At 39.8% G+C, this 18599-nt stretch overlaps 1 protein-coding gene across 4 annotated transcripts in view; it reads right to left on the reverse strand.

The window, feature by feature from the left end:
* Positions 1 to 18599, reverse strand: part of nbeal2 (neurobeachin-like 2) — a 47447-nt gene that overhangs the window by 21418 nt on the left and 7430 nt on the right. For 2 of the 4 annotated variants that reach the window (XM_028469973.1, XM_028469972.1), the window contains exons 2-23: positions 14648 to 14736; positions 14261 to 14428; positions 13000 to 13081; positions 12530 to 12642; positions 12221 to 12303; positions 10933 to 11018; positions 10549 to 10855; positions 9873 to 9979; positions 9474 to 9554; positions 7912 to 7995; positions 7725 to 7823; positions 6544 to 7178; positions 6327 to 6459; positions 6057 to 6176; positions 5572 to 5893; positions 5378 to 5460; positions 5184 to 5276; positions 4332 to 4506; positions 3341 to 3474; positions 1352 to 1511; positions 1064 to 1166; positions 201 to 351 (exon numbers count right to left, since the gene is read on the reverse strand). In XM_028469973.1, coding sequence (XP_028325774.1) covers positions 201 to 351; positions 1064 to 1166; positions 1352 to 1511; positions 3341 to 3474; positions 4332 to 4506; positions 5184 to 5276; positions 5378 to 5460; positions 5572 to 5893; positions 6057 to 6176; positions 6327 to 6459; positions 6544 to 7178; positions 7725 to 7823; positions 7912 to 7995; positions 9474 to 9554; positions 9873 to 9979; positions 10549 to 10855; positions 10933 to 11018; positions 12221 to 12303; positions 12530 to 12642; positions 13000 to 13081; positions 14261 to 14428; positions 14648 to 14736 — 3408 coding nt within the window. Of the gene's footprint in view, positions 1 to 200; positions 352 to 1063; positions 1167 to 1351; positions 1512 to 3340; positions 3475 to 4331; positions 4507 to 5183; positions 5277 to 5377; positions 5461 to 5571; positions 5894 to 6056; positions 6177 to 6326; positions 6460 to 6543; positions 7179 to 7724; positions 7824 to 7911; positions 7996 to 9473; positions 9555 to 9872; positions 9980 to 10548; positions 10856 to 10932; positions 11019 to 12220; positions 12304 to 12529; positions 12643 to 12999; positions 13082 to 14260; positions 14429 to 14647; positions 14737 to 17049; positions 17170 to 18599 lie in introns of those variants that run through there. The other 2 variants (XM_028469974.1, XM_028469975.1) reach the window with 2 other exon arrangements.

Here is an 18599-nt window from a genome sequence, read left to right on the forward strand (position 1 = left end):
CACACTGTTCATCATTACACCTGTGCTCGGGTGTCGGCTATATATAGAGTAACACCCCGTGACATCATCATTTCGTCATCATGATAAACAGTATTTCCACACATAACTGCAGCTGCATGATTACAAAATATTTACATAAATAGCACATGATGAAAGCAAAAATGGTCGGATCAGCGTAATGGCTTCAACAAAATGATTACCTGTTGTTCTTCACCCACGCTAACAATGTAGGCGAGGACGCTGTGGAGCTCCTCTGATGTAGGAGATTTGAGGAAATCCTTCAGCATGGCAAAGAGAGAGGTCTGTATTGTTTGCTTGTCCTCAGACAGAGGGCTGCCATCTTTCTCCACACTAGGGCCAAGCAGAGGAGCACAGAAATGGTAACAATGGTGAAGGGGAGGCGGTGAATCTAAATCCCTGTGTTGGAATAGCAACTAAGACCTGCTATTAGGGGTGGGTACCTCTGGGTACCTCACGATACGATACAATACGCGATACAAAGCTCGCGATAACAATTATCTCACAATATGCCGATACTGCGATTATCAATATATTGGTCCAAAATCAATCTACGATAATCTATGACATAAGAAAAAAAAAAAGTTTAAGTGAAAAAATACAATTTTTATTTTATATCTCTGAAAGACAATACATTGAAAAAGTGTCCTATGAACAGTGACACTATTTTAGTGCAACATTTCTGTAAATAAGTGTCAACACACCAATGTAAACAAACAAGTATCTCCAATAGCAGTGACACCATTATAGTGCAATATTCCAGTAAACAATATATTGGTTCCTTCAAAAAACAGTGACAAGACTTCTGAGAAGCCCTACCTGCACATTTTAGTGTAAAAGCAGAAAAGGTTTTGGAAAAATAAATAAATTTAAAAAATGTTAAAAAAAAAAAAAAAATCGACACTTGTGAGCAAATCAATAATCGATCGTGTGGAAAAATATCGTGATATATCGCCGTATCGAGATGTCGTCACACTCCTACCTGCTATGCGCCTTAAAAAAAAAGATTCCCATCAGAAATGAATAAAAAACAGTAAATCTATACCTGTAGTGTGTCCGAATGGTGTCCAGAATGTACTGGACTCCGTATTTCCTCTTTATTCGCTGTTTGCTCTTGTTTATCACTGACATCAGGTACTGCACGTGAGCTTTGGGAAAAAGAGAGGATTTGACCTAATATTTAGAAATGCCAAAATTCACTTTATTTTTGCTTCAGCTCTTTTTCAGTTCACCTATGGATACACAAACTAAAGAGAGAGAGAAGCAGCTTCTGCTGACATGTAAGAGTTCATAGGCCTGTTACTCATCAACATGAGGGATGTTGCTGCCCTACCGAGACAAACAGCAAAATGGCTTTTGGTCCAGATGCGGAAGTTGAAGAGCAGGTGTTGGTAGAGCTGCTGCAGGAGTAGACTGTTGCCCTCATTGAAAACCTGCTCCAGAAGAAGCTGACATGCTATCAGAACATTCATGTCCATCATGCTGCCTGGAACCTGCAGCAAACACAGACAGACAACACAAGGAGAGTGTCAGAGTTTCAAATCACGCTATAATCATTTGGACTTCACTGTGTGTGTGTGTGTGTGTGTGTGTGCATATGTGTGCGTGTGCATGTGTGTGTGTTTGTGTTTGTGCCTCTTTTCAGTCACAATGACTGTTACACACAGTAGAGTGAAAGTCCACTGCTTGTACACTCACGATTAGTGTATTTGTGTCTTTAGCGCTGTGTGATATGGCATACTTTTTTGTCCTTACAGGATGCTCCACCACAGCTTATATTGCAACAAATGCTGCAGACGTGTGTGTGTGTGTGTGTGTGTGTGTGTGTGTGTGTACTGCATTGGAGCTAATGATGTACTGCTCAGTCACATTCTGTCATCATAGACTGACTAAAAGCAGATCAATACCAAACAAACTAATGCATCTCTGCCTCAGGATGATGCATTATGCTTAGAAAAAAAAACAATCCCATAACATCTATGGAGTAGGGTTGGGAACCTCTGGGCACCTCACAATACGATACGCGATACAAAGCTCACGATAACAATTATCTCACGATATGACGATACTGCGATTATCAATATATTGGTCAGAAATCAATCTACGATAATCTCTGACATAACAAGAAAAAAAAAGATGAAGTGAAAAAATACAATTTTTATTTTATATTATTTTATTTTAAAGACAATACATTGAAAAAGTGTTCTCTGAACAGTGACACTAATTTAGTGCAACATTTCTGTAAATAAGTGTCAACATATCAATGTAAACAAACAAGTATCTCCAATAGTGCTTTCTGTAAACAAAAAATAGGGTCTTTCTTACCAGTGACACCATTATAGTGTAATATTACAGTAAACAATATATTGGTTCCTTCAACAAACAGTGACAAAATTTCTGTGAAGCCCTACCTGCACATTTTAGTGAAAAAGCAGAAAAGCTTTTGAAAATAATAAAATAAATAAATAAAAAAATTCGATTATCGATCGTGCGAAAATATATTGTGATATATCGCCGTATCGAGATATCGTCACACTCCTATGTTGTGAGTTTCCTTGAAAGCAAAGACACACTTGCTGTGAGGCAGCAGTTAGCAAATGGTAATTATTGATTATTATTAAGCACATTTACGCTATTGTATAATGTAATGTTTAATAGCATGCCATGACAGGAGTTGTGTCGATTACATGTTTAGATATATATATATATATATATATATACATATATATATACATATATACACCTGTTGTCGTGAGTTGTACAATTTCTCCCCACTGTCGTTTAAGACAAACTAAAAAATGTGCTGCTCATCAATCAGCAATTCCCAACCAGGGGTACGCGTTCCAATAAGAGTACAGGAGCACATTACATGGGGTACTTGGAAACCATCCATTTTTAAAAGTAATAGGAAAATGTTCCTTTTTAGGCCATTGTTTTGGACAAATTTACCACAAATACTGTCCTTTCTTGTAATTTATTGAAACAGGATTAATTTATGCTGTGGAACCAATTTAATCACATTTTTGACATTAAAAGACAATAATTGTTGCACCCAGTATTTTGAGTTCATGGATTAAGCCTTGAGATACAGCAAGGAGTGAATGAGAGCTAGCTGATACACAAATGAAACAGAATATGAAATTGAGGAGGAGCACTTATGATATGATGAGGGGATACACCTGATTTAACAAAACTCTAAAGGGGGTGCATGGGACAAAAAAGGGGTGGGAATCACAGCTTTAAATTTCCATTAACCCACAGCGGTTCAACAGAAAAGATTCTATTCAAGGTGCCTCTCATTTCCCTTTTGTGCGGCGCTTACTTTGCTCAGCATGGCTCCGATGATGCTGGGCCCGTGGCACTGCAGCAGGCTCTCCTGATTCACAGAGTGATGACGAATCATATTTTTTAACATCAGCAAGAAAGCAGCGATACTGTTTCTCTCCAGTCTGCCCTCTGAGAAAAAAAAAAAAGAAATGAGACAAAACTAGTTTTAAGACTTCCTCTGCAGCCTGCAGTCCTTTTTCTGCTTCATGCAGCACGAGTGACATTTTTCAGAATGAGTCATAATTCTTGGGTCATATTGTTTGTCTTAGCTTCATTCATGTCACGGTGCTTATGCAATCTGACGGAGAATCAGATGCACAGCACTGCTGAACGGTTTCTGCCTATAAGCATGTCAAGCAGCTCCTGTTTGTGGTGCGTGTGTAACGCACAATGAATGAGAACATCAAACCCCAAAGTCAGACATGCAGGTTAAAAACTGCATTAGGGGTGTCTACTTAAGCAAAATTTAATCAATAGCATGCATGTTTTCTCTTAATGTGTGAAGTTCTCCCTAAAAACTCGAGTTTCTTCCCAACCCAACATGTTGATTGGAATTTTCACAGCTAATCAACCACGGAAATAAACGTGTGTGTTTTCGTGTGCTAGGGATGGACTGAGTGAACTGGGAGAGGCTCGAGCAGATGATTTATTTTCCTCAGCTTTTATTAAAACCAGCTCAGATTTCTGCCTCCAACCCTCTGCACTGGAGCAAAATTTGATTCTTTCAGTTTTTTTTAAATAATTTCTAAACTAAAACAACCAAAACTTTAAAAATAAGTTTAGCATCTTCCCTTTAAGTTTCAGCAGAAACAATTACATTGTAAGTAGCTTTTTACATAATATATTTTCCTATTTTCTATCTTGTTGTATTGAACAAATAAATAAATATATATATATATATATATATACATTTACATAATTATCTAACATACTGTACGATGCCATGTAAATTTGAGGAACTTGAATAAATAAAGAAAGGAAATCACCAGCAGATTTGTTCAGTGGCAGCAACAGGGCAGCGGGGCCTCTGGAAGACGTTAGTTCAGGTCCCAGTAAGTCCGACACTTCCTGACCGCCGTTGCTGAAGATCTGTTCAGCCTCACACACTTGCTCAAGCAGTGGCAGCATCACCCCAATCCCTCCGAGCACATTTACCACATCCTGCAAGGAAAAAGGACTTTTTATCTGCTACAAATATATTTGGGACTGTTTGTTAATCTAGTAAAAAGATGAGAGAAATCCAGCCTGTTCGTTAAGAAAACCAGGATGTACGGTATTTTGTTGAAGCACCTACTGTCTAGAACAGTGGTGCCCAAACTATCAGGGAAAGAAAAAATAAATGTTTAAACTTAAATACATTTTCATGTGTTTTATTTTGAAAAATCTTTACTTTAACGTGCATCAGTCCTGCATTCGGTGCAGCAAGTCTTAAACAGGCTTGATGTACAAACACACTCAATCCATAAAATAAATAAATAAACAATGAATTGGTCAAACAATTATTTAATTTAAATGTAGTTAAATAAAATAAAACAAAACAAAACAAAATGAATGAATGAATAAAATAAAATAAAATAAAATAATATTAATAATTAATAATAATATTAGGGAGAGTAGTTGTAGAGTTAATGTTAGTCTTTGTATTGCCACATGAGGAACCGCAGGCTCCAGGAAAATTAATAAATTCTAGTTAAACGATAACATCTTGTTTGAAGAAGGGCCACACTCAGAAATAAGAACTTTTCTTAACTCATTTTGATAAAAGGGAGCCAGAATGATTAGTGCATCAATATTAGAACAATGGTCATACTTTTCTGGAGGTTTGGTGCATATCTAACCTTAATGTCCCAGTTAACCACCCTGTGCCCAGTGAGCCTGCCATCATATTGGTGACTGGGAGCCAGGTCAAGACATATCTGATTCTTAAACGCCTGAAAAAAAAAAAAACACACACACACACAGTCACGGTTAGTACTGTGAATATATTTATCTGCTATGTTTTATGATTTCCTGCTTGTTGTTGGGACTTTACCTGTGGAGTGTAGAAAAGGAGCAGCTTGCTGTGAAGATCTGAAGTCTCCCCCTCTGCTTTGAACAGGGACACATGATTCGGGCCTGTCACAAAGCACAGGAAGCACACTTTGATTGTGTTCTGATCAATACTTCAACATCAGGTGAAACCTGAATTGTTGGATAGGACTGAGAAAATGTGCATTTTAAACCAACCAGCAGCATGAAGGGATCTTGTCTGAGCAGGCTGTAGAGCTTCATGGCAGATGAAGGCGGTACCCAGCAGCCCATCCAGAGACGTGGGTGTTCCCCACTCTGTGTCCTGCATTCCAGCAGAAATGGTGTGTACTGGTGAGTCAGCAGTTGGACGCCCAGCGAAGGAGGCGGGGAAGGACTGAGAGCGCAGGAAGGTGGGGTTATGAGCAGGGAAAGCAAACTCAGGTGTCCGACTAGTGGGGAAAAATGGTGGCAGGTTGGGAGAAGTGGTGGTGGTGGTGGTTCGGTGGCCTGCAGAGCCAATGCAGCATGAGGTGAAAGGCTGCAGGGTTAGATACAAGAAATACAAAAATACAAACGAGTTAGAGGAAGACCCAGGATTTTTTATTTTATTTATTCTTGTTTAAAATTGTTAAATGTGTTTCCTCTGATAAGGAATACAGTTTCATTTACCAGGCACACATGTCGTACTTGTTTGAACTTACCTCACTGAAAGAGGGAAAGCGAAGCTGAGCAGTTTTTCGTTGTTCTCCATCGATGTAAATGGTAACTAAATTCTGACCAAATGGGCGACGGCCTGGGATGTGGACTATGGCGATGGAGTGCTTAGAATAGGGTGACAATGAACAACACATTAACTGATTTTGAAAGCATTTATTTTTAAACAATGTTTTGCTTACTTATCATTCACAATCTAGTACATCTAAACATTATGTTTAAAGGAGAAATGATTTATTTATGTATTATTTTCTTACCCAGCCAGAGTCAGACAGTGGGTGTTCAGGCAGAGCAACAGCCATGTAGTCTTTCTTCGTGCAAACAGCCACCACCAGCACACCTTCCATGGTAAAAAATGCTTCCAATCCCGTTCCACTTGCTGTGAAAAAACTTCACAATAAAAGGAAAGATGTCACAATGCATGATAATAGTGGACTGCATCAATAATAAAGGGTTAACGCCGTGCTCTTTCACCTGTAAAGCTGCTTCCTGCGTGTTCCTTTCCCCATGTCATTAGGAGCCCCCGTGCTGGAGCTGAAGGACGGTTTACGATTGTTGGAGAACTCCATGTTGAGGCAGAGCCAAGCATGAAATGCAAAACCGTTGCCTGGCCAGCGTTGGATTGTGGGCACCATGATGCCTGCCATCGGCGGCGTGAGGTCAAAGTACTGCAGGGCACATTCCTGGCCCCCTCTGGCCGCCATGGCTGACAGCATTCGTATGATGCGGGTGCAGTAAGGGTGCAACCTCCCTGCTGACGCTCCACTGCTCTGATCCGCCCTCAGGAGTCTTAGGATGTGCTTCAGCTCTTCTGGCCTCAGACACAGGGAGCCCAAGTCTTGGAGAAGGCCCAACAGGGATTCTGCACACTGCTTGTCCAGACTCTGCGGCTGGGAGAGAACCTGCAGCAAAGCTCCCACCATCCCCGCCTCCACCGCCACGGTGCGACAGGACAAGGAGCCGCCACACACCGCAGCTAGCCACTGGGCCACCAGCAGCTGAAGGTCCCTCTGACCTGATAATTCTGGCAACCACTGCAAAAGAAGCAGCAACGGCTGGTCGTTGCTAATGCCAAGATGGCGAGCGTGGGCGTGCTCCCCCTCCACGGCCTAAAGAGCACAGAGAATAATAACAGAGTGATATATTTAAGCAACATCACATATGAGGGAGTGAATATCGGCACAACAGCATGACCTCGAGTGTGATATTGCTTTTATACAACAGTTCTACAAGCGCATTTTATTAGTCAACAGCATTAAGTGACAAGAGATTATGATTTGTTTATTTAATCATTTATTTTGCTCCGCCAAAACAAATGGGTCGACAAATGACCGGGAGACAAAGCTGTTGCCAGGTAACACATAAACATTTCATAAATGACAATTGACCAACAGTTATTAGAACTCCTGAACAGTGAAGTGGTCATTTCTATAAAAAGTCCCGTTTACAATATCAGTTACTCATGGAATGTCTGTTGTCCAATCAAATTACTAGGCCGGAACTAACTGTTGTATAATATTATTTAACTCAAGTCAGTACTATTTTTAAAAAATTATCTAGTGTGGATTTAATTTCAATTGGACCGAGGTTATCAATAACAGCCATTTGACCTGCATTCTCCTACTTAGAGAGGATAAAGATGAAATATGTCTCACCATGTTCATCAGCTCTTGCAGAAGCCGTTTGGTGGCTTGACCTTGACTTTTCAGCACATCAAACAGCTGTGGGTAACCAATCCTCTCTTTGAAAACCTCCTGTGAGAGAAAACAACAGAAGTAGGTTCAGGGAAGCTGCTCCACTGGGGTTGATGGATGGCACAATTATACGATCAGTTTGACCTACCTTTGCAGAGGGTGAGTTACTCATTATAGCCGTGAGGACTCCAAGGGCATGAACTGTAATACTGTCTGAACCTTTCTCCCAAACCTACAAAAACAAGAGTGTCCAGATGACTGGCATCACATGACTTCATGTAAAAGTTATTTCCAACTGGCACCAAAATCCCCAGAAATTATGTATTTTACAAGCAGCTCAAACACAACACCAAACTGGTAAAGTGCTAAACCTCCACCGAATGAAGAAATGAGAGATTTCACCATCATGTTTGGTACAAATGAACAATCCCCAAACAATCACCTCTTTGTTAAAAACTGTTAAATCTGCATGCAAAAAAACACAAAGCCAAACAAGAAAGGAGAAGGAGAAAAGTCATCAAAAAAGAAATTATTACTTGAAATTAGGTCACCTTAAACTCCTTCACACTAAAGCAGCACCGGCAGTCATGTGACAGAGCAACTGGAATCCAAGTTAAACAGGGAAAGGACATGCAAACACAAACAACTGTGACGTGCACAACAAAGAACACTGCACACTCTGCACGCACTGAGAAGTCAACGGGAAAATCAGCCTGTAATAATGTTTGTAATGAGGATCACATAATAATACAACAAAAGGAGTTTTACTAATTAGCAGAGGTGAAAGTAATGGATTACAAGTACTCACGTTACTGTAATTGCGTTGCTTTTAGGGGTACATTTTTTAGTATATTTCTAAATCAATAATTTTACTTACGTAAGTTTTAAAAGACGTAAAGTAATGTGTTACATTTCTACACCCAACAGTTACAGAGTAAACTATTATTTTTTGTTTTAAAAATGATGAACGGACATTGTTAAACTACAAAAAAAATTAAATGACTAGACAACAATCAAATGCATCACATCACAGCCGACCAATCAGATTACGGTGCCAAAACAGCATTGAATGGAGGTTATTTTCTCAGTTTTAGCGTTCATAAATACTGTAGATCTGTACACAGAGCATGAGAATTTTAAAATGTTGAACTGAATTCATTGATGTTATTTTATAAAAGAAAAAAATAGAAAAAAAAAAAAAAAAGAATTGTACATTTTGACAAACCTTTTTATTTTATACAGAGATGCCTTAGTGGAAAATAAATTAAGTTTTTGCCTCTTCTTTTTTAAGTTTATACATGAGATGTTTACTGTATGCAAGGGAAACATGGCAAGATTTATTACCAAAAATAAACGTGGGGGGGGGGGGGGGGGGGGGGGGGGGGGGGGGAAGTAACGAGTAACTTTTACTTTGAGTACTACTTATTTGCGCTACTTCTTACTTATACTTGAGTATTTTATGTTTGACTTACTTGTACTTGTACGATCAAAGTAACAGTACTTTGACTAGAGTAGGATTCATGAGTACTCTTTACACCTCTGCTGCTTAGCAGATAAAATGGATTCAACCTGGTTTTTTTTTTCTTCTTTTTGTCTGATTTGTTTTTTTGCAAATGAGTGCAAACCAAACTTCCTCCTGTAATCGGTGATCAGAGGCCTGATTTTCCTGCTGACAGACACACAGCGGCGCCACAGTGGTGGGGAAAGTACCTGGTCCACTTCGACCTCAGTGAGTAAACGTGTGGTGAGGTCACACTCACGCTCCGGCCTACACCTGTTGCTCTGGAAGAGCTACAGGACGTACAAACACATGGAGGCGCGCACACATAAACCGGAAGAAAAAAAAAAAACAGACAAAAAGAGTCGATCTTAGAGATGGAGGAGACAGCTTCTCTTTCCTGATTCTGATGATTTTATATCTGCAGGGGCAACGTTCATCAAAGCAGGAGAAATATTTGGTCACATTTGACTGAAATGATGATATGAGAGCACAGACTTAAAATAGGATGAATTTAATGCGTAGAAAAGAAGTAGACAGACTGGTTGACAGGAAGACAAATACAGGAATAGCCAACCCAGCAGATGTTGTTTGAAGAACCGTGTTCTGACCTTGCTGTTTTGAATGAGTCTGAGGATGTGTTCGAAGCAGTTGTTATTGAGGAAGACTGCCTGCAGGACGGGTCTGTCAGGGCACTGCAGGATCTCAGGAACAGCAGCTATTCATAACACACAGTTACCAAGTTCATCAGCAACTACAGCAATAAATACTCAGATACACTCAAGTAAGGCTGCACGATTAATCAATATAAAATCGATTTTCCCGTTTAATCATGTGCAAGAGTCTCTCTCCCTTTAAAAACTGTTAAAAAAAAAAAACAAGTTTCAAACACATGCTTAACATGATAGACCCCCGCCCTCTACAACCCCTTCTTTTTGTTAACGTGAATTTTGTGTGAGATTTTTTTCTAATGCAAGGTTCTCTTTTTAAAAAATGTTGAGGGATTGATTTTTGGTTGGGCAGGTTGTTATTTTATCAAACCCACAGAGGATTTAACATTCTTTGTTAAAGCTTTGCAGTTGCACTTTATTCCCAATATGGAAATTTGTTTTCAGTTTTGTAATTAAAAAGAAATACTTGCAATAATTAAATTCAGTGTCTTTTTTTTTTTTTTAAGGGAAAAAGAATTGATATCGAAACTGAAAGTCAAGTTTCCAAAGTAAAAAAAATGTTATTGTGTTTGAGCTAAAATCGTGCAGCCTTACACTCAAATAGACATGCACGTACTTAGCATTTGGCTTTGAAGCAGGATCAGCTTCTCTTCCCAGCTTTGCTTGTCGCCCTGGTCGATGCTAAGTGGACGGTTCCAGTTGAGGAGCTGAAAGTAGGTCTCTAGTATCGTCCTGATCTCCACCTGCCGCTCCACGGGGCTGCTGGCATGCAGGATATGGATCACTGCTGTCAGGCACTGCAAAGTCAGCCGCGGAAGTTTGGTGTCTTTTGATTCAGCGGAGGAAGTCTCACAGCACCACTCTCTCAGGACGGAGAAGAGGTCCTCCACAGACTGAGGTGTGATGGAGAGGAGAGCGTTCTTCTGGATAAAACACATACACAAAGGCTTACAGTAATTCTGACTCTATGCTTTAGTTTTCACTCACACTCTGGGATTACCTTTCCTCCACTGATGACGGCACCCTGAAGATGAACCAATCTGAGTGTGAGGATCTCTGGGATCCTCTTGCTTTCCTGCAGACTCTCTGTGGAAGACAGGTCATATCATGTAACACCACTAGAACCTAACCTTACCTTTGCTAAGCCTGCTGCCAACCCTGAACGTCAATAAATTCATCTACATGATGATAAAATAGATTAAAATGGGTTTTTTTCGTCAAAAATTATGATAAAATGCATAATGCAGATTCGATATGGATGAAATTTCGTGAGGTCAGACAATTACGAACCGAGATATGATTTTTTGTTTTATTTCACCATTTGTGAAAGACACAGATTTTTCAAACTAATCCAGAATCAGTACAGTGATCTGCATCCCCTCAGAAATGTAATGGAATCTTATATTACGTAAGGTCTAACCTTGGTTAAAATTTAACACTTTGCTTGAAGTTTTATACATAATACATGTCATTATTATGACATGACACCCGTCATTAGCATTAAAAAGGTGTCATGAAGGCTGTCATTAAGTGTCGTTTGTTACCCTAATCCCTAACCTTAACCCTAACCCCATTAGATCCATCCACCTAACCCAAAAAATGCCATCATAGCTCCAAAGGTGTCATAATTTAGTGAACAAACACTTAATAACAGCCTAATATCAGCCTTCATGACACCTTATTCATGCTCATGACAGATAAGGTAAGTGTTGCCATTTTTTTTCAAAACCAATACTTTTGACTTAATATTGCTAACAAACAAACAAATAAACAAGTTAATGTACATGAAAATATTAGCTTTATGGCAGAGGTAATAAACTCCAGAGAGGTAGAAAATGCAAATTACATGCTGTATTGCTTAGGACAATTATCTTACAGTCTTTTATCACTAAATGTTGATTCATCCTCATTTGCCAGGCATTACACAATTATTGCTGTATATTTCCAATTAAAACATGTTTCAGCCTTTAATCCATCTCTAAAATCTGGATGTACTGAAACTTGCCCAGGCTTAGATTTCCCACATGGCTTATAGATTAGTGTTGGTTGATCAAATGGGACTCTGTAATTACTAATGCTGAACTTGTGATTGAGGGCTGATAATTAGGTGGGGTGTTGGAGTTGATTGCCACAGCATACGGATTTATTCAAAGCAGCGACATCTTTCTCCCACAAAATGATCGACTTAGGGACGAGTTGTTGTTTTGGCTGCATCAGGGAGAGTCTGATGAGTCTGATACTTGTGACATGAGATCTCTGATCTCGATCAGCTAAAGGGAGTGTCTCACCATGAAAGAGAACTGGCAGCTCTTCTGGCATTTCAAGAGGGGAGAACTTATACTTGTTTCTCTCCAGCAGGCTCACCTCCTCCCTGTAAGGACACAAAAGCCAACGTCAGCACGCTACACGCTTAGTCCGTGTCCAACTGCCACTAATTCCACCACTAAAGTCGCAGCTTAGACGCTGCAAGACAAAGTGTTGCACAAAAGGTTGGGTAAGACATCCAATAGTTATTATCTTACACTAGCCTTTGTGTAGCCATCATCTCCCTCCCACACACACACACACTCACACAGGGTGAAGCAACACACACTCACCCTGCCAGGCGTCTCCTCCACGTCTGATAAGGGTCAAAGAGACTTTCACAAAGTACGAGTCCATACTGCACAACAGACTGCAGAGATGACTTCTCTCCATGGCCCTTCTTTAGCTAAGCAAAGAAACATTTACACACACACACACAAACATTTTAATCTTATCAGCACATACACATCTCTTCAAACATCCTTTGAAACATACTGCAAATTCCTCTACATTATAGTATGTACCGTACCGGTACGTACTATAACCCACATCCATTTTTCTTTCCAATGCCAAATAGTTTTGTTACTTCAGGATAAGAAATCCACGCACTTGATATGAGCTCTGTGTAGATTGACAGGCTAAGTGCTTATATTACAGGTTAATAAATGGGTATAATAATATTTATTAACAAACAGCTGCAGACGGAGAGGCTGACGCACCATAAATCACCATAATCTCTATCGTGCTTGCATTTTTTCCTTACCTGGTCCAAGCAAAAATGTAAAAGCTTGACTGTTTCAAAAACAAAACTAGGGGTCTTCTCTGGGTCAATATTCTCCATATTCCTGAAATAAGAAAGAAAGAAATAAGGAAAGTGTTGGGGAACACAGTTAATCTATTTTGTATATGCATGTCAGTTTATATCAGTGGTTCCCAAACTGTGGGGCGCATCCAGGGGAGTGCCAGAATGCTTCCCCCCAAAAACCAAAACAAAAAAACTTCTTTATTTCACTAGATCATTTATTATTACTAATCACATATAATCACTAAAATATGTGATTGCACATCTTGAAGTAGACTAGTCACAATTTTTAGTTTTAATAAAGGTAATGTTACATTTTTTAATAATTATTATTATCATTATTGTTTTTTGTACTTTGTCTGCACATGCTGTCAAAGGTCAACACAACAAGAAGTGCAATCTTTTAAAGACAGCAATGCATGTTTTGTTATTGCAATTAAATAAATGAATTTATTTTTTTGCATAATGTAAAATTTTTGATCCATTCATCCATCCATTTTCTCACCCACTTGTTCTATTTTTTCAGGGTCGTGGGGGCCTGCTGGTGCCTATCTCCAGCTCTCATTGGGCATTAGGTGGGGGTACACCTTGGACAGGGCGCCAGTCCATTACAGGGCAACACAAAGACAAACAACCTCTCACACTTACATTCACTCCGACGACCAATTTAGAGACTCTAATCAACCTAGGACCAGGGGATCTGGAGAAAACCCACGCAAGCATGGGGAGAACATGCAAACTCCACACAAGTGTCCACTCCAGGGCTTGAACCCAGGACCTGCTAACCACTAAGAACCGTGCGCCCATTTTTGAACCCATCCATCCATCCATCTTCATACCCGCTTATTCCCGTTTATCAGGGTCGCGGGGGTCTGCCGGTGCCAATCTCCGGCTCTCATAGGGCGCTGGGCGGGGGTACACCCTGGACAGGGTACCAGTCCATCACAGGGCAACACAGACAGACAACCACTCACTCACTCATTCACTCCTATGGGCAATTTAGAGACTCCAATCAACCTTACAGTCATGTTTTTGGATTGTGGGAGGAAGCCGGAGGAAACCCACGCAGCACGGGGAGCCATTTTTGAACCATGTAATTGAAATTTTGTCATGGTGGGGGACACCTGAACATTTTTTGTTTTTTGAAAGGGGGGCGCAACAGAAAAAGTTTGAGAACCACTTATACTTGATGAATGTTGCGCCAAACCGGATGTGTGCTCACCTGCAGACGATGATAAAGAACTTAATGAGTTGCAAAGGGTGTGGGGTGCTGCTGCTGCTGTGCTCGGTGGAACCTGACAGATGCAGCGCGCTGTTCCACAGCTGAGTGCTGAGGAACACCAGCACCTCCCGAGGGAGCAAGGGCACCTCCGAGCTGCACTCATCCAGCCTGGAGCGAAGGAGTAGGAAGAGAAGGAAGGATTTGTGTGAAGAGGGGAGGGGAGGAGGCATAGCAAAGAGGCAAAGGGCACTGTATCAGCGAGCAGGGTAGCACAAACATGTCAAAACAATATGAAAGGCCAAGAGGTCATCTGCCTGTGGTATTTCAAACCAGAGGGAGTTTGTGGCTGTTTATTGAGGGTGGAAAAGAGAGATAAGTGTGTCTCACCGCCGAGGCTCCAGTGAGTTGACATCAATGAGTCTTTCAAAAGATGCCACGAACGCCTCCAGCCACTGCTGCAGGTAGCTCACATCTTTCTACAGGAGGAAGGAAACACACAGACGAGGCTATAACTTATAAAAAGGCCTCCACGCCTCAGGGCATGAGCACTCTGCAAACAATGCAGTGTTGAAAAATGTGTAGTAAATAAATAAGACAACCTATTATTATTATTATGGAAAACACAGCTCAATTTTCTGATTATATTTAATATATACTGTACAATCCAAAGCTCACAATAGAAGAGGCTACAGCAAACCATAAAATAGCAATGTTGCTATCAACACTTGGCCACCACAAGCCAGTTACTGCTCTGGTAACTTTTGTAACACGTCATGCTTTGTAAACCCCAAGGGCCTGTACTACGAATCTGGATAAGTATATCCTGGATATTTCTCCATAAGCGGGCTTCACCTAACCAAACTTTCTCCGTCACAGTGAAGCGTACTATTAAGCAGGTTCTTAACACGTTCACTTAAGCAAGGTCATTTCAGCTTGGCTACGTATGCTCTCCATTGACAGGGGCGGAGGTTGCAGTGTCAGACCAATCACAAATGGGTAGAGCATCTTACGTCACATTTGAGGAATAATTAATCAGCTGACTGTAGATCAGTCCATCAGATGTAAATCTATACCTTTCGTAACAGATTAAATGAAAGGATTGCATTCATCCATTAATAATCTTTCTTACATAAACGCAGCAACCAGGATCTTCTAACAATGGGCAGGTCGTTTTCCAAGAGTAATGAATGGTCATGAGGTGGGACTTTTGTACTCGCTCTGATCTTATCCAGGACAAAACCTACTCGCGACCAGGTTAGTCGTTCAGCCTAAGTTACCACAGTGATTTACTTTGGTAAGAAGTTGTGTAGCCAGTGTAGTAGTACAGGACACATGGAATAAATCCCAGAAGTTAGCGCGATAAAAGGAAATCTAACATTGTACAGGCCCCAAAAGTCAGCACAGTGCATCACGTTATGGCTAAACCCCAGACACAGACACACCACAAGGTGTCCATCCTGACCCCAAGCCCAACAATGGACATAAGCTTTAAAAATAGAAAACTATGCATGAAGGTGGTCTGGTCGGATGAATAATGTTTTCTTTCACTTCACATGGAAGGTCATGTGTTTGTTGCTAACCTGAGGAATGCAATACTCAAAGATCAAAGAAGGCAAATTTCCGAACAGGAGTTTGAAATACTGTGGCTGATGAGTGTACGACAACGTACTAAAAACTGACACACAGCGGCTGAAAAAATGTCAGCGAGTAAAATGTGTGACCTGTTTTTGTAACAGGATATTGCAAAGAGATGCAACAAGTGGGACACTTCTACAATATACTCACTGACTATAAAAACAGCAAGTATTGAAAAAATATATAATAATAATAATAATAATAATAATAATAATAATAATAATAATAATAATAATACTATTTTCCCATGTTTTTTTAAGTGACAGTTATAAACATAAATTAAAATACATGCAGGACATGAAACTTCCATACTTCTTGTACTTCAGTGGTGGAATAAAATATGTATGATATATAAGAGTCATCATACTCTTATTCAAAGTCATTTTTATTTGCTTCAGACTCTGATCAAATAAGTTAAAAGCCTTAGCAGTGACTTGTTCCTTTAAAGGTGTCTTCCCCTTGTTTGTTGAGGATGTTTACGTACAACTATTGTTATCACGGGGTTAATCAGTCTCTACATATCCTGCCACTTATCCCTTCCACTCTCAGTCAAATGATCTTACATCAGAACCAAACCAGACATCTCACAAGAAGTGTTTTGTCTTCATTTTCAGTGTAGTTTACTACACACCAAGACAAAAATCTGCATTATTTGATTAGGATGATTCAGACTGTACACATTAGAACGTAAAGTGAAGTCATTGAACATACAAGAATGTTCCTGATGCGCTGTGTGACAAAACAACCACAAGGTTTCCATGAGCTGAGCATGTAAATAGCCACCATTACTAATTGGCAGAGCAGACACTTCCCTGAAGCAGCAAATACAGAAGACATGAGTTATTGAGAATTACTGACTCACTGCACACAAATAACATTTAACAGCCACCACATGGTGGAAGGACTCATTAAGCACTTCCCCATAAACTGGAAATGAAACAGATCGTGAATGGGTAATGTTTGCTGCAGCTTGTGTGGGATCTTTTACAATAGAGATGCTGCACAATGGCACAAGGCAGTAAGGTTTACTTTATAGATCTATAAAAACAAGTGTAGCAGTCCACAGTATTTCATAATAGACAATCAGTAAAACCAACACTTTGTGTAATCACATCATGTCTTCCAACACTGCATTAATTCCAAATGTACTTTACCAAGTGGCAGTGAGTGATGTGACACTCCATCTCTGAGAGAATGAGGCTGAATAATGTGATGAGCTTGTCACAATGGTCCACAGCAGCTGCATGTCACTCCTGAGCACCACCAGCTTCTGACTCGCTGTTCTCTCCTTCGAGTGTCAAGTAAGTCACCAGGAAATTACATGTCACTTCAACTGAAGCTTATTTCCTTCGTACTCAACCTCTTCGTCAAACCTCTTCCTCTTGAGGCTGCGTTGGTATTTTCCAGCAGCTTTGTAGAAAAACTGAATTGCCACAGAAAAAAACAGCTACAAAAACGGCTTTCAAATTTACCAGCACAAATGCAGTATATGCAGCAAGACAAATACTACCATAAACTATAATTTTTCATTCTTTGCTCATAATCCAGATTAAACATTTATTTATTTATTTATTTTTATTTATTTATTCAGTTTATTTCCGACATGGTTACATTCACTTTTTTTTTTTTTTTTTTTTACATTTTTTGTACATGCCGAAAAGGGAGACGAGAGAAGCAGTTTGCTTATCTGGGTCCCGTCCCCTGTTTTACCATCGCAAATTTACATGGGTTGTCATGTTTTATCTAATTCAGTGGTTCCCAAACATGGGTATGTGTACCCCTAGGGGTAAAGGAGCATATTGCAGGTGGTACTCAGAAAAATGTAGGAATTAATTTAAAAATATTTGGGAAACGTTCCTAGTTCCTTTTTAGAGCGAAAGATTATGTTTTACCCTGCATTTATTTGTCTGTCCGTCTGTTTGTTTGTTTGTTTGTTAGCAAGATACCTCTAAAAGTTATGAACGGATTTGGATGACATTTTCAGGAAATGTTGATAATGGTGATGTTCTGGATAACCACAAATGAGAAAATACCACTCGTGGAAAATCAAAATATGGGTGGATTTGCCTGCTCCTTTAAGCGCAGTGGCTTATGGTACTATAGTAGTGGAAGTGCATGCTGTACTCTCTAAATCACAATGTGGGTCAAAATGAGCTACTTAGCGGAGGTCTGAGTTCTCCGAGTGCTCTAGTTTTATGTTGTAGAGGCCATTTTATCACACTTCTGACAATAGAAGACAATAATTAGCTACATTTTACAAATGAGACCATATTTACTAATTATTGAAGTAATCACATAAAAGTGCATGGTATTTAAAAAAAAATTAAAAATCCACTTTAAATTTCACTCATTGTTTTGGAGTTGTAGATTAAGCCTTAGGGAATCAACGTTCGAGACATAGTTAGGGGTTTAGGAGAGCCCGCTGTTCCACAAATGAAATTGTGGAGAGGGTACTTATGATATGAAGAGGGGGTATGCATGATTTGACAAAAAAGCAAAGGGGTACAAGGGACAAAAAAGATTGGGAACCACTGATCTAAGCTATTATGAGTTGACAATTCAAGCTGGATATAACTAATGGCTTCAACTTTGACAAAGGCCGAGGTTTGGATGGAATTTCTTATCATGAAAATGAGGCACATTTTACAGTTTAAACCTCGCACACACTGTGTTCTCATTCTGCTGCAGCTTTATCTAATCCCTT

Source organism: Gouania willdenowi, chromosome 16 (genome assembly GCF_900634775.1).
Source record: "Gouania willdenowi chromosome 16, fGouWil2.1, whole genome shotgun sequence".
NCBI lineage: Eukaryota > Metazoa > Chordata > Actinopteri > Blenniiformes > Gobiesocidae > Gouania > Gouania willdenowi.